Source organism: Canis aureus, chromosome 11, assembly GCF_053574225.1.
Source record: "Canis aureus isolate CA01 chromosome 11, VMU_Caureus_v.1.0, whole genome shotgun sequence".
NCBI classification, from domain to species: domain Eukaryota; kingdom Metazoa; phylum Chordata; class Mammalia; order Carnivora; family Canidae; genus Canis; species Canis aureus.
In genome coordinates, this window is record NC_135621.1 from 6227019 (window position 1) to 6251103 (window position 24085).

Consider the following 24085-nt stretch of genomic DNA (forward strand, 5'->3'; position numbering starts at 1 on the left):
AAAAGTATTAAAATTTTAGAGTCTAACATTTTTAGTATATGCAGGTTGATTGTATTGAGGGTTGTACATATATGCCTTCTCTATTTCTGCATGAAATTTTTTTTCTAAATATAATGAAAAGGTTTTAATCTTTTTACATTAGTAATCAATCTGAGAGGCATATTAATTGCTAGAATCAGTTACCATACACAGAAGTAGTTTCCCAGTTTTTTAACCTACCAAAATATATTGCATTTCCACGCTATCCACATTTTAATCAGCAGAAATATTATTCCATTTACTAATAAAATTCACATTTATTGTGGAAATATTTATGGTTATGCCAAAAATTGAATACGATTTCTTTACAAATCAAATGAAATTTATTTAAACTCGAAACAAATTTTTATTACCAGAGTCTTGTCACATAATTGAATATTTCTCTGCTTTGTACACAATTATTGGTAGTCTTCACAGAAAGGCCATTTCTTAACTTCTCATCTGGTGATGGCAGGTATTAAAATCCTGATTCTAACAGAATAGTTAAAAGTAGTAAAAATGACTCAGTGATTTAAGTTGAAAGCAGTACATTGGAACATGGCTCTTGTACTTAGTTAATAGGAATGTACAGATTTTTTTTATTAAAAAATGTAAAATAAAAAATAAATAAAAAATGTAAAATAATTTGTCAGCATGGACAATGACAGCAGCAAATCATTATTTACTGTCAATTGAAACCAGTAATTTAACATTATAGTGATTTTCTTAAACATCAGCCAGTCTTTTCTTTAGTCATTTCCTTCAATTAACCTCTCTGAAGTTATTGATGAGGAACACGGCCTTGAGCTTCCCTTCATAGTTCATTAATAATGGTAAAGTACTATTCTAGGAATTAGAACACGCCATCTGCTGTTCCACCTATTGCACCTATTCCAGGGTCTTTCTCTTTTTTGAGAATTTCTGTGACTGCAGTTCCTGCTATAGAGTGGCCACTCCAACAGCATCCAATAAAATAGTTCTTCCAACCGTAGTTGGATCCATGATTCCTTTTTCCATCATATTCACATAATCTCCAAATAGAGTGTCATAACTAATTTCTGAGGAATTTTGCATAACTTTCTCAATTATCAATGATCCTTCAGTACCTACATTCTTAGGAATGGGTATTTCAGGGATTTTGAGTGATCTTTTAATAATTTCTATGTAGATTTTTGATCTTCATTAGTGCGGGTTATTAAGTCCAAGGCTGCAATGAATGCACTGGTGCAGAGCACAAAGTCATCCCAGAAGTATGCTTTCTTCAAGAGCAGCTCATAGCATTGAGAACATCTCTTTCTTTTTAATCATTTCAACACCATTTGTCCCACCAAATTAGGCATAGCTACTCCTTCTGAGAGTTTTTCCAGTTGATCCTTTAGTTTTTTTTCATATTTAATAGTTGTGATATCTAAGTGATGATTTATTGATATATGTGCTGCCGAAGCGAGCACAGTGATGATTTATTGAATACAGTTTTCAACTTGAGCCTTCTCACCTTTTCAAGAGCATAGCATCATCTTTGGTCAAAATGACTTCTCCATTTTTTTCTCAGTCATGAGGCTGAACATCTTCAAGATTTAATCTTTCTTCTCCAGACATGGTACTACTAGTAGCAATAGCCATGTCTTTAATCTGGTTCTATTGTCACCAAAACCAAGTGCTTTGACCACTACAACCTAAAGACCATCTTTTAACCTATTCAAAACTAATGTACTTAGACCTTCCCCACAATATCTTCAGTGATTATGACCAAAGGCTTAAGGTAAGCATTGACAATTTCAGAAGCAGATGCAATGTACTCGCCACTAGAAATTTTCTTTTCATTCAATAGAAAATAGGTGTCTTGGAATTCATACTTTTTTTTTTTAAGATTTTATTTATTTGACAGAAAGAGAGCCCAAGCAGGGGGAGCAGGAGGCAGAGGGGGAGTGAGAAGCAGGTTCCCTACAGAGCAGGGAGCCCAATGTGGGCTGAAGGCCGACGCTTAACTAACTGAGCCACCCAGGTGCCCCCAAATCACATTTCTAACCTTCTGATGTATTAATAAAGTATGGAGAAATATAAATCAAACTTCATGTCTTCAATAATCTCTAACTCCTCATTTAGTATTTTTATATCCTTTGCTCCGATAACACCCTTTGTTCTGGCCTTCTTCATTGCAACAGAACGGATGTTGCCAATTCCTTTGTCTCCATTTGCAGGAATCATTGCAACCTGAGCAGTTTCTTCAGGGGTTCTCACAGGTTTAGACTGCTTCTTAAGTTCAGCAATTACAACATCAAGAGATAACATCACACCTCTTCTGATTTCCACCGGATTGGCATCTTTGCTAATCTTCCCAAATCTTTCCTTGGCAATAGAGTGTGCCAGCAATAGTAGCAGTCGTGGTCCCATCCTCAGATTCTTCATCTGTGTTATTGGCAACATCTCGAACAAGTTCAGCACCAATAATTTTGTATTCATCCTTTAAGTCAATGGATTTTGCCACAGTCACACCATGTTTTGTTATTTTGGGACCACAGCTCTGTTCAATAATGGCTGTTTTTCCCTTAGGCCCATAATATGGCTAAAGCATGGCATAAGAGGTATATGCTCTGAAGCATTAAGAGTCGGGAATCTGTACGAGATTTTATATCTTTAGTACATGCCCCAGTGAGAGGAGGAGCTAGCGCCTTGGATACTGGCCTTATTTGGCAAAGGTCTGTGGATAATCAAAGTCCTTCTGTGGTGTGTGGGCAGCCACTGAGACCCTTTGAGGGTCTGAAAAAAAAGGAAAACTGTATTTTTTTAACCTTGTTATTCACTTAATCCTGAGGTATCCTAATTTAAATTTGAACACACTTAAAGAGAAGGCAAAAAAAAAAAAAAGAGGAAAGATGACTAAAATTCATCTCATATTTATATTAGAAACATTATTTCATGCCCTAAGATATATTTGAACACAATTTTCTGTTGAGTAAAGGGTCAATATTTATAGTTGCAAATTAAGAACTGATGAAGATTACAAATAAAATGTGCAAGTTATACACTAGGCATTATCCCTGACCCATGAAGAAGTCAGTTCTTTATCTACCCTCAGTTTCTGAGAACTGAATTGAAAGGGACTTAATTTAAAAAATAGAGTGATGAGCCTTCTGTGCACTAAAAACTTAAGCTATAAACTCACTTACATAATATTCATTAAATTCATTAATCAAGAGATCCTCTGACCTTAACTCGGACTACTGCTTGTGTCCTTGTTCAACAACCTTAAGGAGCCCCTGTATTTTATTTCAAACAATATGTTGTTACTAATAATTAGTTTTGCTTTAATAAGCTTTTTCCATGGCAGAAAAGCATGCAGTGTTTTCAAACAAAAGTTTTAAAATGGCCTTATCTTGTGTTATAGTAAAACCTAGTTTCCTAGTTAATTATTGTGTAAATGTGTATTTTTTAAAAGATTTTATTTATGAGACAGAGAGAGAGAGAGAGAGGCAGAGACACAGGCAGAGGGAGAAGCAGGCTCCATGCAGGGAGCCCGACGTGGGACTCGATCCTGGGTCTCCAGGATCAGCCCTGGGCAGAAGGGGGTGCTAAACTGCTGAGCCACCCTGGCTGCCCGTGTATTTTTTTTTAATATCGATCTAACCAATGACATTAAAGCCTGTTTCCTAAAGTCCAAAGTGTATTTAACATGTGTTAATGTATGTGTATATATGTATATGTATAAATTATATAATTTTTTGTATAAATTATATAATTCATACATAAAAATGAAAGTAGTCCTTCCATAATTTAAATTTGTTTCTTTTTCCCAAATCATATGTAAGCATAAGAGGAAGACAGGAGTGTTTGTTTTTGTTTGTTCACTGCGGCCTCCCCTGTGGTCAGATCCATGCCTCCCACATAAAAGTTTGGTTAGAATATAGGTAACAATGTATGAATAAAATATCACCCATTAAAGGTCATCCTGTACCTGCCAGCGTAAGTGAGCAAACAAACAAAATACTTGCCTGGGAAATGCTCATTGCTCATTTATACCCTCTCACCCCATGAAGTTGGTTTTGCTGTGGAATGTCGGTAGGGAGTTAAAATCCGTGCCCAGGGATCCCTGGGTGGCGCAGCGGTTTGGCGCCTGCCTTTGGCCCAGGGCGCGATCCTGGAGACCCGGGATCGAATCCCACGTCGGGCTCCCGGTGCATGGAGCCTGCTTCTCCCTCTGCCTGTGTCTCTGCCTCTCTCTCTCTCTCTCTCTCTCTCTGTGACTATCATAAATAAATAAAAATTAAAAAAAATAAATAATTTGATCTAAAGAGATGAAGAGGGATCCCTGGGTGGCGCAGCGGTTTGGCGCCTGCCTTTGGCCCAGGGCGCGATCCTAGAGACCCGGGATCGAATCCCACGTCGGGCTCCCTGCATGGAGCCTGCTTCTCCCTCTGCCTGTGTCTCTGCCTCTCTCTCTCTCTCTCTGACTATCATAAATAAATAAAAATTAAAAAAATTAAAATCCGTGCCCATCTCTTCTTTCAAGTGTGGGCCACAAAAACTCTCAGCTTTTGCAGCAAATTAGCCAACAACCGGAGCAGCTCATCCAGATGCTGAATGGGACCCCTGGGGAGCCAGCAGACCTGTCAAATGTGGAGGGTGGGGTAGGTGGACGGGGAAGGAGGCGCTGCACATAAACTACGTCTAGGCGAAGCCACAGTAGAAAGAATTTATAAGGAGGTTGAAGGCCCTGGGCCTCTCAGAGAACCTGGTGATCCAGGACTTTCTGCGAGGGGGCGGGAGGGGGCTTGGGGGGTTTTGGAACTTGGCTGCCAACTTCCTCTAGAGTCACGACTTTGATACCATGTGATGCTGGGAAGCCAGGCTGCCCCCACCCACCTTTCCCCAACCCCAACTGCACAAAGAAAGAAAACCCTTAAAACAGAAGCACTGCAACTTCCAGCACCCCGCAGTAGCCCACTCCCACCTCAGCTGCGACCCGGCCGCGGGCTCCGTCCCATCCCTCGCCCCGGCGCGGCCGCCTCAAAGGACCCGGGAGGCCCAGTGGCGACCGCGCTCCTCTCGGCCTCTGCCCCCAGGCTCCGCAGCCAGGAGCGGCGCGGGCGGCCCCTCTGACGCCTCCCTGCCCCTTTCAGGGTGGAGGAAAGCTGCCCGCGGACTCCAATCCTTCATCACGCGACGCCAATCTCCCTTCCCAGGGGGCACGTGCAGGCCCGAGGCCGCCCCCGCAGCCGGGCCCCCGCCTCCCACCGGCATCCCCTGCTGCGGAGAAGGGCTCTGCTTTGTCCTGCGCGGGGAAGGGGGAGGATCAGAGCCAGTGCAGGCCGCGGCCCCCCAGCCCCAGCACCGAGCGCGGCCTACGACGTCTTGAAGGCAGCAAAACGAAAAAGGCGGAGGAACCACCCCGCCCTGCTGCGGGCTGCTGCGGGCTGCTGCCGCGCTGGGCCCCAAGCGGAAGAGGCCCTGCAGCTGCGCCTCCAGGAAAAGGCTCCAGGAACAGGCTCTAGCGGCCCTAGGGGGCGCATTCTAGACCCTTCGCAGCTGCTGGGGGCCCCGGCTCCGCGGACGGCAGCTGGGGCGGCGCAGGGGCCGCTGCAGCTTTGCACGCGCACCTGTCACCTTGCGCCCCCAGGTCGGTGCCTCGGAAGCCCCTGCCCGCCCCCGGCCCCCCGGCCCCCCGGCCCCCCAGCCCCTGACCTCCCCTGCCCGTGATCTCTTCCTCGTCGCCTGCCCTTCTCCCGGCCCCGTGACCTCTCCCCCGCCCCCCTGACCTCACCACCCGGCTTCCTCTGCCCTCCCTCGCCCCCTCCCCCCCGGGCTCCCCCCGCGCCGCCCTCCTGGGGGCCTTGCGCTCCCTCCACGGCCCCCGGCCCCGGCTTTAGGCTCAGAAGATCCATTCAACTGCGAGAAAGTGGCATTCGTGACTTAAACAAAATAAAAGTCTGGAAACAGCAGTTAGAATTAAAAAGCCTTTTCGGTTTTCGTCGTTCAAAGGTTCTTTCCGACTCGGAACCACAAGGAGGCTGGAAGCTCGAGGCGCGACATCAGGTCAGTGGAGGAGGAGGGGGGATGGGGAGGAGGGGGGATGGGCGGGGGCGGGGCCCGCTGTCCCGGGGGTTGGGGGTCGTGGGGGGGTCGGGGGGTCGGGCCCGCTGTCCCGGGGGCGGGGGGGCTGGACCGTGTGCCCCGCCCCGCGCCTCGGGAGCCCTGGGCGTGGCCGCGGCTGCAGGGACGCACCAAGCAGCGACTCAGTCCGGAGCCGAGCCCGGGTCACTGCGCCCTGCGGTCCGGGGTCCGGGAGCACGTGCGCGGCCGGTGGTGTTCGCAGGTGAACCGAGGGACCGGCCCTCCTGCTGGGGGGGGGGGTAGATGGGCGCCACGTGGTGCCCCGTGGCGGGGTCTCCTGCTAAAAGAGATGCTGCCGGCGGGGGCGGGGGCGGGGCTGCAGGTGCGTGCAGGGCGGGTGCCCCTGATGCCGCTAAACCCCTCTCTGCCTCCCTCGGCTCCTTTAACACCTGCTCGGTCGCAGTCACCGCCCGTTGCTCCTGTGAAAATTCAGACCAGCGCAGGACTTCGGTGGCTGTGAATCTGCGTCCCTGAGATCTCTGACTGTGGCCAAGGGCTCAATTCTCTGGCAGCCGCCAGCTGTGGCCCCTTGAATCCATCGCTGACCCCCACGGGCTGCTCCCAGCAGGGATCCTATCCTAACGCCCCATATGAGCAACTTGGGCTCAGAGATTTTTCCATCTGCCTGGAGAACGCCCTCCTAGAGATGTGCTGCAGGCTGGGACCCCCTCCCCCCCCCCGGTTGTGGCCTTGCTGCCAAGTCTGGAGGCTCCCCGAGCCCTCTCTGGCTCTAATGCTTTTTCTTCATAAAAAGTTTGCCCCAATAGATAAAATTTTGGCGTCTGTTTCCTTGAGTACCCAAACAATGCCTCTCCTAAAACTTAACAACTATCATCTCAGTTAAGAAATGGGCACTTGGAGCACAAATTATCAGTGCGAACTCGAACCCATCTTAATGGGTTTAACCTCCTCTCAACTTTCTCAAGCCTGTTGTCAATAGAAGCCTTACTTGGAATGAGGGCCAAGGCTCCATCGTCTTTTTCTCCCCGCTGTGCGTCTCCTTTTCCTCCTTCTGTTCTCTCTCTCTCTCTTTTTTTTTAATTTTTAAATATTTTAAAGAATGTATTAGAGCAAGAGTGTACAAGTAGGGGAAGGGGCAGAGGAAGAGGGAGAAGCAGGCTCCACGTTGAGCAGGGAGCCCAGTGCTGGGTCCCAGGACCCTGAGATCATAACCTAAGCTAAAGGCAGACTCGTGACCAACTGAGCCCCCCAGGTGCCCCGCCCCCCAATGTCTAATCTTATTACCCAGTTTTTGTGGAGAGAATTAGGAAAAAAGCAGGAAAAAATATCCCCCTGGAAGCTAGTTCTCACTCCCTGGACCTGATATTAAAGCTGACTGTATTAAGTAGTCTTTCCTCCAGACACTCAAAGATTCCCTGTATACTCCTTTGTCTACAATTTCTTTGACCTATGCGAGTGCAGTTTATCCCAATCTTTAGATATCTGCCTTCATCCCAGTCAGTTCCTTTACTGCTGGAATTTCTCCATCCTTTAATAGACACACATCGGAATAATGTGACTTACATGGTAAGAAATATATATTTGGTCTTTGTTCCCATTTTTAGCATACGGCTCCTAAAGCCATAGGGATTTCTTAAGTGCTAAGAGCAATAAAACTGTCTTAATATTCATAACCTCTTTCAACCACATCTGAGTTTATGTTACTGAGTTAATACTAAAGGGGAACCCTAAGATTGCCAGGGGACCCAGCCATGTGATTAGAGGGTTGGAACTTTCAGTCCCTGAGGGGTAGAGGGCCTGGAGTTTGATTCAGTTGATGGTGGTCAGTGGTTGATCATGTCTAAGTAACAAGGCCTCTATAAAAAAAAATCCGAAATGATGAGGTTTAGATCGCCGGATTGGTAAACACCTGGAGATGCTTGGGGGATGGTGCTCCCAGAGGGCAGGGAGGCTCTATGCCCCTTATCGCATACATTGTCCTATGAATCTCTTCCATCCGGGTATTCCGGAGGTGTATTCTTTTATAATAAATTGGTGATCTAGTAAGCAAAATGTTTTCTCTGAGTTCTGTGAGTCGCTCTGCAAATTAGCCAAACCTGGGGAAGGGGTGGTGAGAACCTCTGGGCTATACACACACTGTTGTGCGGCTGAATGTGGTTTAGATGAAATGCTGGCCTAAGCCGTGTCCTGATGAATGCCAAAAATGCATCATTTCAACCATCCCTCTGAGTTTGAAGTGAAGAGGCATCAGACTCTACTACTCTCTGTAATGCTCACAGATTGGAAGAGCTCTTACCAAAGAGTTCTTATCAATAAAACTTTCTCCCCAGTCAGCCCATTTTCTATCTGCATCAGACTTAGGAGTCTAATAATTGTGGAAATAGTCCTTAAATAGTTTCTTTGAAAATTTCCAAGAGGTGATTTTTTTTCCTCTCACCTTCAAATAGAACATTGTGTTCATGGTTCTTTATGCACACTTATAGTAAACGCACAATTACATTAATTGCAAATGATTAAAACTCACCCAGAGATAGAAGACAAGTAGCAGATTAGAGACATGGTACTTGGAGTTTCTTATTTCTGTCAGGTTCACAGAAAATTGCTAGAATTACTTAGGAATATTTGATGCTTTAGAAATAAATGCATGTGACAGGCAAATACCTGAGTCAAACAGTTTTTTAGGTGTAATTGGATTATTCCCATTGTCATGAATATTTTACCCATGCTAGTTAATCATAATTAAAATTACATTTAATAATTTGGGAGTTTCACAAGCAGAGTATTTTGGGGCTATTTGTATCCCAGTAGGTATTTGGATATTAATTAAGAAAAAAGACAAAACGAAAGGAAAATAAGATTAAGTTGATTTAAAGGAAAGGATAATTAAGTAAGATGGTGATAATAGTTGCAGATTATTAATAATAACAGGAATTCCTATACCTCAAGGAATAATACTTTTGCTTTGAATAAAACTAAGTAAATTTTTAAGATTTTTAATTCTTTTCATGTGATGCTATCATTTAAGATTTGTAAACCTTATGATATATGGGCCTCTATTCGTCTGAGGAATTTCAAAGTAGAAAACCCTAATCATTTCTCTAATCAATTGTTTTATATTAAGGAAAAAATTGAAATGTCGTGTATGCAATATGACATTTTTATGTAAAAGTTGTGCTCTTAATATATGTGGGAACCTTCAAATTATTGCTTCAATACAAAATCCTGTGTACTTTAAGGTTACATTTTCTAGGAGCACTGTGTAGAATGTATATATGTTTGGCACAGTGAACTCAGCACAAAATTGTTCTTTGAAATGATTTTTTTTTTTTTTTTTTTTTTTTTGCACTTGAGAGACTGGACAGATGTTTTTCCAGTATGTAGCTGCATCATGCTACCTAACCTGGTCTTTTCATCTACTCAAGTTCAGCTCAGTTTTTCATAGTTCTTGTTATCCAAGTGGATCAGGATATTGACTTGACTTAGTAACATTTGCTCTTGGTCTATAAGGCTTCTCTCCAAAACATGCATCTTTACGTTAATTAATTGTACAGATTGTTACCGAACCTTTTTAATGTTCTTGCTCTGGTTAAACAAGTGTCAATATAACAACCCTTTTTTTAAAGGACTTTTTGTCTAATCAGTAAAAGAAATTGTCCAATACATCACTAATTATAATAAAGTGGGATAATTATTACGCTGGGAATAGGCCTTAACCCTTAGAGAAGTACATGAGAGGACTGAGGATTCTCTCCTATTATGATATATAAACAATCTATATGAGAAAATGTATGTGGTAATAGGTACTTCCCAATCTGAGGACAATTTCCTCTCAGATACATTACCTGTAAATAACAATCAGATTTTGCTACATAGGTACATATGTTGATTTGTGAGCTTATTTAGGAATTTATGTCCTTAAGTAAACTAAAAAATTAATTTGATCTATAATGTACCTTCGGTAGATGAAAATAATGTGGTATGGTTTCAATAGGACCCATTAGTAGAAAGTAAAATTGAATAATTGATTAAATATAAATATGTTTATCTTGAATGATAGCAAGTAAAATATAAAAAAAACATAAAGGGAGAAGGGTGGCTGGGGAATGTAATTTAAAAAACAAATACATAAAGAGGCCATATAAAATAGTACATAAGCGTTCAGGCTCTGCAGACATTCTATACAGTCAAATCCTATCCCTATAACTTACTAGCTTTTTGACTTTAGAGAAATTGTTTTATATTCCAGTATTTTTGTTTCTTTTTCTGTGAAATGGAGATGATAATAGGTCGAATAGCATGAAATTATTATGGTTGGCTATTCTTTTATTTTTTAAAGATTTTATTTATTTATGAGAAACACAGAGAAAGGGAGAGACACAGGCAGAGGGAGAAGCAGGCTCCATGCAGGGAGCCCGAGTAGGACTCGATCCCAGGTCTCCAGGATCAGGCCCTGGGCCAAAGGCGGCGCTAAATCACTGAGCCACCCGGGCTGCCCAAGGCTCTTCTTTTATAGCTTTATTGCGGTATAGGTGATTTACAATAAACTACATGCATATAAAAGGTACAATTTGATGATTTTTTCTAAATATGTATATAAGTAAGAAACCATTGCTATAATCAAGATATAAACTGAGTAGTCAGTGGGAAAATTCCTTTAAGGACAGAAATTATCAAAGCTCAAGAAAAAATGAGATAGAGGAGTAGCCATGTATGTATTGAAGAAATTGCTTTCACAGCAAAAATAAAACTTTCTATAAAAAGAACTTTACCCTTAGATGGTTTCATGAATGATTATACCAAGTAATTGTTAAATAATAACAATATTACATGGATACTTTTAGAAAACTGAGGAGGAAGGAATACTCTGCAATGCATTTTATGAGACTAGTATTACTCTGAAACCCTAACTAAATGAAGACATTACAAGGCAGACTGTGTAAGGATAAAATCTCCTAGACCTAAACACAAAAGTTCTTAACCAAAAGCATATCAAATCCAGTAATATATTTAAAGATTAATACATCATGACAAGTGGGGATTATCCTGTAATACAATAATCAATTCAATATTAAAAATCAGTGTAATTCACTGTAGCTACAGACTAAAGAAGAAAAACATTGTAATTGCCTTAGTAGAAAGATAAGCAGCATTTGGCAAAACTTAACCTTTTTTCAGGATAAAAACTCTCAACCTGATAAAGGATATCTGTAAAACCCACAGCTAAACATCAGACTCAATGGTAAAAGACTGCATGTCTTCTTGACATTGAGAATGAAGCATGGGGATGCCTGGGTGGCTCAGCGGTTGAGCGTCTGCCTTTGGCTCAGGGCATGATCCAGTCCTACATGGGGCTCCCCTCTGGGACCCTGCTTCTCCCTCTGCCTGTGATTCTGCCTCTCTCTGTGTGTCTCTCATGAATTAAAAAAAAAAATCTTAAGATAAAAAAGGGAGGATGAGGCATGGATGGATGTTTAACCATTTCTATTCAACATTTTACTGAAGGTTTTAGTGTGATACGTTAAAAAAAAAAAGGAAAGAAAGAAAGGAAAAAATACATATTGGAAAGGAAGGATTAAAAAAAATTTTATTTGCTGGCAACCTGATTTTCTAAACACTACATCTATTAAAAAAAAAAGGCATCATTTGACAGTTTTAAACTCCCAAAAGAGCAAGTCTCTTGTTTTATCTTAATAATAATACAATGTAATTCAAAGGTTACGGTGATTAATTGATGTATTTGAATATGTTAATATACATATGGCATTTATCATTGTGTCTGTTTCAGAGAAAGTTATCTGTAACTGTTAGCTGATGCTTTTTGTAATGCATAACATTTATTATCTGCAAAACTTGGAAACAGCAATACAACACTATTTAAAATTGAAAAAAGATAGAAATAATGAGTAGGGACATGAAAATTAGAAATGAAATATTGTAGCAGGTAGTGTTACCCTAAGAAAAAAAGTAACCTCTGAGAGAGGAGTAGAAACTTTGGCTCTGAGTTTCCTCGCAGTTGACACTAAAAAGTAATCACCCACTATTATCACACGTTTATCAATATCCATACCATTTAAAAACATTATTTTTTTAAAAACAGATTAAGATATTAATGAGAAGCACAACCATTTTTGTTACTATGACCAAATAGAATCTATCTGGGCTCTCTTATTAAGGACACAGTGCAACTTAGGGACCACAACCCAAGCATTTTTTAATAACAAATAAATGACTAAATTTAAAGTATATTGTGTGAAGCTTATATTGTTTTTCCATTTTTTAAAAGATTTTATTTGAGAGGGAGAGAGTGAGCGTGTGTGTGCACTAGCAGAGGGAGGCACAGAGGGAGAAATAGACTCCCCACTAAACAGGGAGCCTGATGTGGGGCTCGATCCCTGGACCCCAAGATCATTACCTGAGCCAATCATATCATGAGGTACTTATACTATTATTGCCTATGTTTTAAAGATAAACATGCACAGAGAGGTCGAATGGTTTGGCTAAGGTCACACAGTTTGCAAATAGCAGAGAGAATTCAAAGGCCAGGTTGTTTAGTTCCAAAGGCCACTGTCTATTTTTACTGCCTGACCTTTCCTTTTTTGGGATCTTGTAGGTACCATATAGCACAGTAGTTTTTTCACTGTTGATGTGATTACATGTGTCTAATAGTCTCAGGTATTGTTTACCTGTTCTGATCATTCAGGATAGAAAAACCTGTTTCTCTGAATTTTCTAACCAAAGTCTACATGTAGGTAAAATTGATGAATCTGATGATTTGAGTCTAAGATAGTCTAATGTTAAGCACACAGGATCTTGAGCTAGACTTTCTAAATATATGTTCTTATTCAGTTACTTACTAAGTAACATTAGATGAGACACACAACCTCTCAAAACTTTATTTTCGTTTGTCACTTTTTGAAATAATAATAACTATCACAAAAGATTTATAGAAATCAATAGATAAAATAAGTGTTAGGTGAGGTGAGTAGAGGGATGGGTTGCTGTTTAACTTTACTGGAGATAAATAAATAGAAAAAAAACAAAAATAATTTCTGCTGCTCTTGTATTATTTCCCTTGGAACTAAGTTGCTTTTTTGCATCTTTCTTTAGTGTAGGAAATAAATTATTTTAAAACACTAATATTTTGTTTTTCACTTTTCTCCTTTACCAAATGATTCCTAAAATATATGCAATAGGGCATTTTTATGTAGGATTATCCATTTTATCAATGCATTGTGATTCCTTTATGTTGGAAACAATAGAAAAACAGCAATTGAGAGTAGCACTTACTATACTTTATTGTATTTCACCTGTTATAGGACAGTCTCCGTAACTAGCATAATTGTTGTTACAAATAAATGTCATGAAATAAAACATTCAATTATATATGTGAGGAATTTAGAACTGTGTCTGGAATAACTCGTGGAAGAAGCAGTCATAGAATAGCAGTGGCAGTTGCTCCATTAGACTGCAGGGGGCATTAAAGACAAGAACAATGTGATTTACCCTGGAGTCTACAGGATCTAGTGGCTCCTTAAAAAGGTTGGTTAAATGAATGGGCGAAGAAATATTAAACACATAAAAAATGGTAGGCTACGATTCTTTCATACCCCCTCCTGTGGAATATGCCAATTTGAAGAAAAGTAGAAATATAGTCAGGTTCAATTTTCACCTTATCTTCAAGAATACGATTACTTTTGTGTCAAAAAACTGGAAGCAGTACAAATAGTAGCATCCATGTCTACATATTCTAAGAGAGATTAGGGAAAATACAGAATAACTCAATGTTGTCTTGTTAAAAGGCTCAGAACTGGGAAAAGCTCTGAAAGTTTCCAAAGTTACAAGAGAAATAGATTCTCTTGGTTTTGGCTCAGGTCCCGATATCAGGGTGCTGATCTCAGGATCTCTGTCTTGTGCATAGTCCATTTGGGACTTTCACTCCCTCTCCCTCTGACTCTCTGTTTCACACACACTCTCTCTTTCTAAAATAAATAAATAAACCTTAAAAAAAGTACTTTATCTGTTTTTATATTACCAATGACACAATAATCTAACATTTGATAAAATATAACCTGAAATCTCTTTAGTCATTTCTTTCGACACACGTGTCCAAGATAATCTTGTAAAATCTTGTAAGGGCAGTAAAACCTGGAAGGCCATTCATTGTCAATGACTGAAAGTTCACAGAGGTAGTAATTTGTTATATTGCTGAGATAATTGTAATGGGCATCTCGTGTTCATCTTTGGAGAAAACCTCTTTAAGGGTCAAAACATGATCAGGTAATGGACTTTGTATAAGGACAAATCAATGAATAACTGTCTTTTAATATTTACAGATGGATACAAAATGGTGGTTAAATAGAAATCACAAATTCTACAATAACAGTCTCTCTACTAGTTTTTAATAGGGATGTTGAAATAGGACAGAATAGACTCACTGAAGAATCTTAACAATTTTAAGCGGTTATTTTATAAATCACAAGGAAGTATTTTCTTTGCTGGAAACTAAGGTAAAAAAGACTATAAAAATCTTACAGTTTTAGAAAGTTAATCAATATTGTGTAGAGTCACTCAAGATAAGGCACTTGGTAAGGCAGATTCAAGGATTTGGAGACATATATTCTTAAAATAGAGTGTACTTACATGGCCTAAATATGCTATTAAAAATATAATTAAAAATAGGTTAATAACAGGAGCGCCTGGCTGGCTCAGTCATTGGAGCATGTGACTCTTGATCTTAGGGTTGTGAGTTTGAGCCCCACATTGAGTGTAGAGTTTACTTAAAAATCTTAAAAAGGGGTACCTAGGTGGCTGAGTCGGTTAAGTGTCTGCCTTGGGCTCAGGTCATGATCTCAGGGTCCTGGGATAAAGCCCTGAGTTGGGCTTCCTGCTCTATGGGGAGTCTGTGTCTCCTCCCTCTGCCTTTCCCTCCCCAGCTCATGCTTTCTATTGCTCACTATTTCAAATAAATAAAAACTTTTAAAAAATCTTTAAAAAAAATAGGTAACAAGACTACAACAATTGATTATCCATTGCATGCTAGGAATTTTATCATGTTTAGTAGGCATCATTTTATCTAATCTTTATGAATTTCATTCATTTATTATTGTTTTTCAGTGAGCAATTATTTAAATATTTGATGCACTAAAGGGAACTTTGGACTTTGGAAAAAGAAGAAAAGTAGCATGTGAAATATATCAGGGAGTTAAATGATTGAAAAGACTTTCACATTGACCCTAAAGTGCCAGAGGAAGTTCTTTGGAGTATTTTAAGAAGTTATGTGATCTGATTTATGTTTTGACAGGATTACACTGTTGCTCTGAGCATTGAAACCTTCTAATTCATTAATCCAGATTAAGAATGATGGTGGTTTACAACAGACAAATAGTGGTAGAAATGGTGAGAAAAGGACTGGACGTTTTATTTTTCTAAAACAGAGGCAGAAGAATGTACTGAAACAGTATGTGTAGCTGTAAGAGAAGATTGGATTTGAGCATGTTGGTAGGGTTTTGTTATAGCTGAGAAGGGAAGAGTTGTTGAAAAAGCAGATTGAAATATGGAGAAGAGCAATAGTTTAGTTAGGGCATGTTGAGTTTCTGTCAGGAAATTGAATAAATTTGGAAATACCTAGTAGGTAATTCTGAGCAGAACAATCAGAAGGGAGTTCTGACTGAAGGTATAAATTTGAAATGTGCAAAAATATACATAAAAATAGCACATAAAGGCATATGAATGAGCTCATCAAGTAAGTGGTCAGTAAAGGTGAAAAAAAAAAGAGAAGTTAAGAGGCAGAGGTCTGGGGAATTGAAATGTTAAGGAAATAGAATCTATCAAAGACAGAGGAAAAGGCATTGCCATAGGTAGATAATCAGGGGAGAAACTGAATGGTCTGATAGCCATGTGAAGAACATGTTTCAAAGACTGATTCATAGTTAAATGGAATACCAAATTATGCACCCATTTTTATCCAAAAGTCATGTTCTCAGGTAATTAAAGATCTCTTCAGGGAGTCAAAGGGAGTATATGGTCTTTGGATACTGGTAGACCAATGAGAGTCAACCATTGACTAAAAAAAGTGTATGACACATAAGCTTGAAGATACTAGATACCTAATAAGAGAGTGGAGAAATAAATAAAGGCCAGATCTGGACAGGATGGAAGTCCAGCGAGATGAGACTAGCAATTCATGCCCCTTTGACCTGTTTTGAAGTCATGATTTTTCAGGAAAGTAAGTAGATTAAGAAGCTGAGTTAAAGTTTTAACTTGGTTGTTTGGCTAAGGCACTAGAAATTGGTGTTGAGAACATAAGAGGGAACCCTGGTGAACCCATTTGCTCAAATCTCAATTCCTGAAATTGGGTTAAGTGATTGCAGGCTGAATGTGCCCCCCAGTACATGGTGAAAGCAAAGACAAAATGCCTCACAGATTAATATGATGTATTGTACCTCAAGTTACTGCTTCAATTTTCACAGACATTTGGTGCTCTGTTAAAAAAATAACCACCCAGAAGGGGAAAGGAACAACATGAACAAAAGCAAGTTACAGAATATAAAAATAGATTTATAGTAGTTCTAGATAATGAGTCAAAAGACTCATATATAAAATAACTATAGTATTTTAGAAATATAATATTTTTAAAAACTGGTGGCAGAAAACCAAGAACTTCACAGCTGAAATATATAATAACCAAACTTAAAAACTCAATGGATGGATTTAATGGCCTATTTCCTACAACGGAGGAGAAAATGACCATGAAAAGAGAGAAAGAAAGAGGAAGGGAGAAAGTACTCATATGGGACAGACTGTATCTAGAGAATATAGAAGAGAAGCAAATTCAATGCAAATAAAGGAGGAAGAGGTAAGAGAAGAAATAGAAATTCATGAAGAAAATATAATAAAAGTCAAATTGTAAGAGTTTTTTGGGGAAATTCTAGTAAAACTGATAAATCTCTGGTGAATTATTGCGTCAAGGAAGTAAGAGAACAACTAATACCAGAAATGGAAAAGGAACATTATTAAATGTCATTTTAAAAGGATGTAAATAAATTTATGGATTAAATAGATAAGTTTGAGGAAATTGCAATTATATAATCTTAAATATAAAGACTAAAAAATCTAGATAGTTCTATAAACAATAAAGGGATTAAATATATAATATATATATTTTCAATCCCACTAAGTAAGATTTAGGCCTAGGAAATGTCATTAATGAATTCTACTAAGCATATAAGGAAAAAAATGAAGGCCAATCCTACATAAACCTTTTCATATACTTTTTTTAGGGTAAAACTCTATGAGACCAGCCTAATTTTAACAATGAAAAGACAAACATATTAAAAAGAAACCCGGGCTAACTGATGAACATAGAATTAAAAATTTTAAATATTAACAAACCAAATTAAAGACTAATTGAAAAGGATTACCGTTGCATCAAGGTTGGTTTTGTTCTAGGAATGTGATTTTGTTTTCACACTTAGATACCAATCAGCATAACTCACCAGATTAGCAGAATGAGGAAATATACACAATTACGGCAATAAAGATACAACAAGGATAGTTAAAATGCAAACTCAATTTTTGTTAAAATTTCTCAGCAAATTAAAAATAGAAGAAAGTTACGTTAAGATATTATATTTCATATAACAAACTATATTCAAAATCATAGTAGATGATGAAATGAGATGTTGAAAGTTTTCTTCTTGTGATCAGAAACTAGACAGTAGTCTCACAGTCACTTTTATTATTGTACTGGGGGTACTAGACAGCACAATAAGAAAAATGAACAAAAATGTAAATATTAGAAATGAAGTAAAACTTTCATTCTAACCAAAATTTGTTATTTTTATCTAGAATAGCTAAATAAATATAGGATTCAATAAAAGATTTTATAAGCTTGGTAGATGAAGGTCCAAAATATGAAAATAAACTGACCAGAAGCAAGAAACCAATATATGAACAACTATTAAAATTACTCAAAGTAACAAACATTTAAGAATAGACTTCATACAAATTATTAATAGCTCTTTAAAACAAAATATAAAATACTGTCAAGAGCAAAGCGATATATATTTTTTAATTAATTAATTAATTTATGATAGTCACAGAGAGAGAGAGAGAGGCAGAGACATAGGCAGAAGGAGAAGCAGGCTCCATGCACCGGGAGCCCAATGTGGGATTCGATCCCGGGTCTCCAGGATCGCGCCCTGGGCCAAAGGCAGGTGCCAAACAGCTGTACCACCCAGGGATCCCAAGAGCAAAGCCATATAAATGGAGGAATATATCCTATCCACTAGGAAAATATAATATATTGTGAAATTTATTTAAAGGACTTACCCAGTTGTGAAGTCTGGCGAATACAAAACCTGCAGAGAGGATGGCAGGGTGGAAACTCATGCAGGAATTTCTGTTACAGCCTTCGGCAGAATTTCTTCTTCACTGGGAAAGCTCAGTTTTTGCTTTTAAATCTTTTTGACTGATTAGATGAGGTCCACCAACATCATTAAGGATAGTCTACTTTATTTAAAGTCACCTGATTGTAAATGTTAACCACATCTGCAAAATACCTCCACCGCAACCCCTAGATTATTGTTTGATGACATTTATTGGACTATAACATAACCAAATTGACACTTAAAAGTAACCATCACAGTATAGCAATTCATAAATTAGCTATTATCTTTCCCATTTACCCATGGGAAAACAGAAAATCATTGATTTTTAATAAGATCTCCAATTTCACTCAACTTCTATATGGCTGAGCTAAGATTTTCATTCAGGTCTAGTAGGCTCACAAGTTCAAAATTTTAATCAGTTTATCATAAAACCAAGAACACAAAAATATTTTTAAAACTGTATTTGGAACAGAGCAGTATTTCTCTGGTGTACGTTTGTGTCTCTTTTCCCACATGTGTGAGAAGTTGAGTAACAAAGAGTCAGATGCAGTCAGAATTCCATCGTGGAGAACAAAAACTCATCTGGGCACAGAGCAGATGAGGGAAAGGATTCTGGACAAGATTGTAAAGGTAGACCTGTCAACATTCCATATCCAACAATCCGGTATTTCCTTTGGTAATTGAGATCACTGGTTTAGTGCTATTAACAATTTTTTCTTTAGAGTGTGAAATATAAATATTTGATCTGAATTTTCTTTGATGAATGCTTAATGTTTAGTGCCAGTTGCGTTTTAAGCTGCTAAATGTCAAGTCATTTGGAGACATAATGAGATGACAAAAAAGACTTTTTACTTTATTGATAAAAAGGTTGAAGGGCACATTCTTCATACTCTTTTTCACAAAGTAAACCACTCCTTCTGACTCGTTTCAGCTTTTCAAATAAAATATTGCATTATCATATTGTAGGTAGTGAGGTCAATTAGTACATGCTTCTGCAAAGTGTTCTGTGCTTAGCATCAAAGGAGATACTAGTAAAAGGTTGTGCTTGTCAACTTCATTCATATTCAAGTTATCTAAATTATAAACATTCCATCTTAAAGCTTTTTATATTCTCTGAACTGCTCAATTACACTACTTCTCTATAGAACTGTCAAATTTATATTACTTCAATCATATGTTTTTTTCTCGGTTCATCTTTGCAATCCTTCTCAAGCATGACTTAAAAAACCATTTTATCTATTTTAAATTCTCTAAATGGCAAAGTGTGTAGCTTAAGCTTTGTGTTATTTGAAAGGGTGCTTAAATTTCTGACAATATTATGAAATTTTAAGTTTGAGCAGTGATCTGTGATATCCGTAAATTCTTATAGTTATACAGTCAATAATATTTCTTTGCCTTCTTCTACAAATACATTATGAAGTAAATGTTATGTTTCCGTATTATTTACCACGAGACAAATATACATGTAGAAGATTGAGAATTAGGGAACACATGCAAAGGGAAAAAGTCACATTCCATCCAGGCTCTGCCTTCACTATTAGAAACAGAAATGTTAAAAATAAAAGAATAGGAAAAGATAATCCACATAGTAGAAATAATAAAGCTAATTTAGTAACGTCAACGTCATGTAAGAATTTCAGGCAAAAATCACTGCTGATCTTAAAAAGAAAATCATCTCATACGACGTCTCATGGTAGTAAAATGTTAAGTTAAACATCCATCTATACAGTAACACTAAGTTTGTATACATGTAATAACAAGGTTTAAAATGTATGAGGCAAAATTGACAGAAATAAAGAAGAAATGAATAAATTCACAGTCATATTTGGAAACTTTAAAGAAACCTCTCAGTAAATGATAGGCCACGTTGACTATATATATTCAAATATGAACAGCATGAAAAACAAACAAGCACATCCTCTAATACCTCCACAATGGAAAGTATTTTCAAATGCATTTGGAGCACTTGCCAAAATGGATCATGTACTGCTCAATAAGAGCAAGCTGACACAAATTTCAAAATACAAAGTCATATCCAAAAAAAATTATGTTAACAACAGTGGGATTAAGCTAAAATTGAATAATAGGTAAGTGGAAAATCCATTATGCAAGCAAACAATGTATTTCTGAATAACCCATAGGTTAAATGAGAAATAAAACAAGAAATTTGAATATTTCAAACTGGAAAATGGAAATAGGACAACAATTGTGAGGGAGCTAAAGCCTCACAATTGCAGAGGGTAATTTATAGCCTAATTCTTTACATTAGAAAAGAAGAAAAGCTAAAGAAAAAAAAAACAACTAATAGAGCTTTTCTTGATAATCTAGAAAAAGGATATTAAATAAAATAAATATAAGCAGGAAAAAAAACAGAGAAAAGGGACATTAAGTATAATCCTAAGTAAAAGAAAGGAAATAAAGAGAAAATCAGAAATCATAAGAGAAGATGTACAAAGAGAAGTTCAGCAAACCAAAACTTATGTTTTTTGAAAATTAAATTGCTAGGCTGATAGGAGGTCTTATTAAAAATAAAAAAGAAGGGCAGCCCAGGTGGCTCAGTGGTTTAGCCCCACCTTCAGCCTAGGGTGTGATCTTGGAGACCCAGGATAGAGTCCCCTGTTCTGCCTCCCAGCATGGAGCCTGCTTCTCCCTCTGCCTGTGTCTCTGCCTCTCTCTCTCTCTCTCTCTCTCTGTCTCTCATGAATAAATAAAATCTTAAAAAAAAAAAAAAGGATTTGTTAATAAATAAATAAAAGAGAAGAATAAGAATTGTCAATACTGGGAATGAAAAAAATATTGCTACTTCAGTATTTTAAAATATAAAAATAATATGCACAACTTAAAATTAAAAATTTAATGGACATATTTATTAAAAATATGATAAAAACAAAAAGGAATAAAACTCTCTGTGTCCTGTAGGTATTAAAGAAATATGAAATATAAATAAAACCTTTCCTACAAAGAAAAGTCTATTCAGTGATAAATTATTTGAAATATTTAATAAATAGCATCAATTTTAAATGAATCTCTTAGTCAAAATAAACTTACAAAGAACCTCTTCCTAACTCATCTTATGAAGGCATCAAATGTTTCTGAAGCCAAAACAAAATAAAAATATTAAAAAAATAAAGGTCAATTTCTTTAATAAATAAAATTCTCAATATTACCAAATAAGATGAACAAATAAAATTCAAAAATAAGTCAAAAGGACAACGCACCCTGAATAAAGGAAATTTACATACCAAATGCAAATTTAGTTTAACATTTAATGGCATTATTTAAATTAACAGAAAAAGTAATCATCTCCATAAAAACATTTAATAAATGATAAAAAATCTTTTTCACATTCTAGACATAAAAAGGAATTTTTATTGTATATTCTACATACAGCAAACAAGACACTTTGGGGGAAGCCATGCATCAAATTCAATTTAATCTAGGATTTCCTTTTTCTTTTTTCTTTTTTCTATTTCTTTTCCCTCTCTCTCCTTCCCTCCCTCCCTCCCTTCCTTCCTTCTTAGCAAAATTAGTATTAAACTATAGACATTTTGCTAAGAGTATTTCACAGATAGGGAGTCTTCTAGCAAATGTCATTAGTCTTTTTATCAGGAAGTAAGCTATCAACATATTTACAAAGAAATTAGACCAGGCCATCTACTTTCTTTCTAGGAAGAATATTCAGTAAAATGAGACAAACAGATGGCAGACCAAATAAATTTGCTGTCTTTCTTCCCACAGAAAAACACATTTGATTATTATTTTGATTTTAGGGAAATTAATTTATATTTCTTGTATTATGGATATGGAAAGTTTTTAAAAAGATTTTTATTTAGATAAATAAATAACATCTATTACCTAGTCTTGTTTTGCAGCACTTTCTTTGCTTACTTGGATTTAAAGCAAGATTGCTTCATTAATGCGGTTTCCATTGCCAAAAATGTAGAAACAGCTAATCACAACTATTTCCAGTCCTGGCTTCACTGGGGACAAAAATTCTTTGCTCGGTCACACTTTTAGTCAGATTCCTGAACCTTCTCAGCTCATCTCTATACTTTCTTGTAAATTCCAGTTCTAGCAAGAATCCTGCTAAGTCAGTTTAGCAAAAACCCTCCATTCTCAATGTCTGATCATCCTTAATATCTAATCAAGTTCCTTGTCTTCCCCCTTCCCTCAGGCCACGTCTGATCACATTAGGTGGGGTTAGCCAAAATCTCCCCTTAATCTTGTTACCTCTTAGTAAGTTCCCATCCAATGACCTCTACCTTGCTCCATGGCTATAAATTTCTACTTATCCAGGCCGTATGTGGGGTTGAGCCAATCTCTTTCCGCCACTGCCAAATCCCGTTGCAGCTGTCACTATATCTATCTATTGTGATGGTCTTGAAAAAGTCTACTTTACCTCTTTAACAAATGTTCACACACCCGCACCCTAGTCCTTTCTATTTGTCAGTAATTAGGGAGTCAGTGCAGCAAGTATGTGATGAACAATGACAATTTAGAAAAATAATCCTCAGTTCACCAGAATTTGTTTATTTTTTTTTCCTGGTAAAGGGGGAAAAAACAGGAACAAGAGAAAAGAATCAGGTGTTCTGTGGTAGTGTTAGGATTGACATCTGAATTCTGACTCTAAGCATAAGACTGATTCCTTTCCTGCTTGCACGCTTAAGAGTTCCGAGTTCCAGAAGTCAGGTGCAAGTGGGAGGTATTCCTGTAACAGTGATGGAAACATAATTGCTCAAGTTAGCCAATGCAGTCAAATGCCCAGCTGTGAATAAATTATAACCAGCAGCTTAGCTAAACTAATAAAGAATTTTTGTGATATACTTTTATTTTTTATTGTTGTTAAATCTTAAAAAAAAAAAAGTCATTTAGACTCAGATTAGTGGTTTTGCTTTTGTTTGCAACAACCAGTCGGGAAAAGTTCAGTTCAGCTCAAATCATTATGTTCAGGGAAGCATATTAATTCTGCTTTGATTTAAGAGAGAGTTGCTTATTCAAGTCTTGATAGAGCCTGGATGTACATCATGAGACACTAGCCGCTTGAGATGAAAGGAAAATGCTTAATAAAGAGAAAGCCTTGATTTGAATTCTCAATTGTGACATTGATCTAGAACAAACCTCATTGTACTGTAAGTTGATCATATATAGGTGAAGATAATTAAAGTGGCATGTGGTGGTATGAGGATGTTTGGTGCTTAGGACATTTCTGGGAACACTGTACACAATAGAGGTAAGCTAGCACCATGTAGGGAACAGGATGATAGCAAAAGGGTCTATCTGAGCAGAAGTGACATTTTGCTATCAGACAGAGAGCCATGAGAGGATCTAGGAGGGCTCATAAAGAGTAAGCACGTACTGCAAGCAGTGCCTGCGGGTACAGCTACATAGGGTCTAAATATGTAGGGAGTGAGACTGTCAGTTACAGGAGCCAGGTCCCTGTAAAATCATTTCTGATTTTAAAGTAGAGTGATTTCTGCTTTTTCCTTTTGGAACTCTTCCCCCAGATTAAAGAATAGAAGCATAGGTTTTAAAAAATTAGTAGAAAAAAAATTAGTAGATATCTGTAAATTAAAATCTCTGAGGGAAAACTACTAAATGCAGTCAAG

At 37.9% G+C, this 24085-nt stretch overlaps 1 protein-coding gene and 1 pseudogene across 1 annotated transcript in view; one reads left to right on the forward strand and one right to left on the reverse strand.

Moving 5' to 3' along the window:
• Nucleotides 1-871: 871 nt before the first annotated feature.
• On the reverse strand, nt 872-4025 carry LOC144323155 (60 kDa heat shock protein, mitochondrial pseudogene; annotated as a pseudogene).
• Nucleotides 4026-4851: 826 nt separating this feature from the next.
• Nucleotides 4852-24085, forward strand: part of LOC144323156 (uncharacterized) — a 93600-nt gene continuing 74366 nt past the window's right edge. Inside the window, exons 1-3 of the mRNA XM_077913239.1 lie at nt 4852-5081; nt 5139-5635; nt 5998-6051. Coding sequence (XP_077769365.1) covers nt 4852-5081; nt 5139-5635; nt 5998-6051 — 781 coding nt within the window. The remainder of the gene's footprint in view (nt 5082-5138; nt 5636-5997; nt 6052-24085) is intronic.